Source organism: Aptenodytes forsteri, unplaced genomic scaffold (assembly GCF_000699145.1).
Source record: "Aptenodytes forsteri isolate BGI_AS27 unplaced genomic scaffold, ASM69914v1 Scaffold142, whole genome shotgun sequence".
Classification (NCBI taxonomy): domain Eukaryota; kingdom Metazoa; phylum Chordata; class Aves; order Sphenisciformes; family Spheniscidae; genus Aptenodytes; species Aptenodytes forsteri.
This window is the reverse complement of record NW_008794598.1, coordinates 4,070,753-4,071,148: the sequence shown is the minus strand read 5'-3', so window position 1 is coordinate 4,071,148 and position 396 is coordinate 4,070,753. Positions and strand designations below refer to the sequence as shown.

Here is a 396-nt window from a genome sequence, read left to right as displayed (position 1 = left end):
CCCTGCGGCCGCTGCCACCCCCCCAGCCCACCCTCCCCTCACCGGGTGCCAGCCCTCTCTGAAGCAGTCCTCAGGTCCTCGGTTGTCTTCTCTGTCATCCCAGGGGGGCAGCGGGGGACAGTCGCGGGGTGCCCATCTCCTGTCCTTCTCATTCCCACGGAAGTCGGCAGGGCCAGGGAAGGGTCTGGAGTCCCAGGGACAGGGCTACAATAGCAAATCGGTGCCGGTGAGGATGGTGGCACGCTGGGGATAGCCACACAGCTGCCACCCCCCCAGCCCACCCCCCCCTCACCGAGTGCCAGCCCTCTCTGAAGCAGTCCTCAGGTCCTCGGTCATCTCCTCCATTGTCCCAGGGGGGCAGCGGGGGACAGTCATGGGGTGCCCATCTCCCGCTCT

At 67.4% G+C, this 396-nt stretch overlaps 1 protein-coding gene across 1 annotated transcript in view; it reads right to left on the bottom strand.

The window, feature by feature from the left end:
• The window catches only part of LOC103893706 (proline-rich protein 2-like), a 16,407-nt gene that overhangs the window by 6,464 nt on the left and 9,547 nt on the right, over positions 1–396 (bottom strand). Inside the window, exons 3-4 of the mRNA XM_019470325.1 lie at positions 293–394; positions 43–204 (exon numbers count right to left, since the gene is read on the bottom strand). Of these exons, the coding sequence (XP_019325870.1) occupies positions 43–204; positions 293–394 (264 nt within the window). The remainder of the gene's footprint in view (positions 1–42; positions 205–292; positions 395–396) is intronic.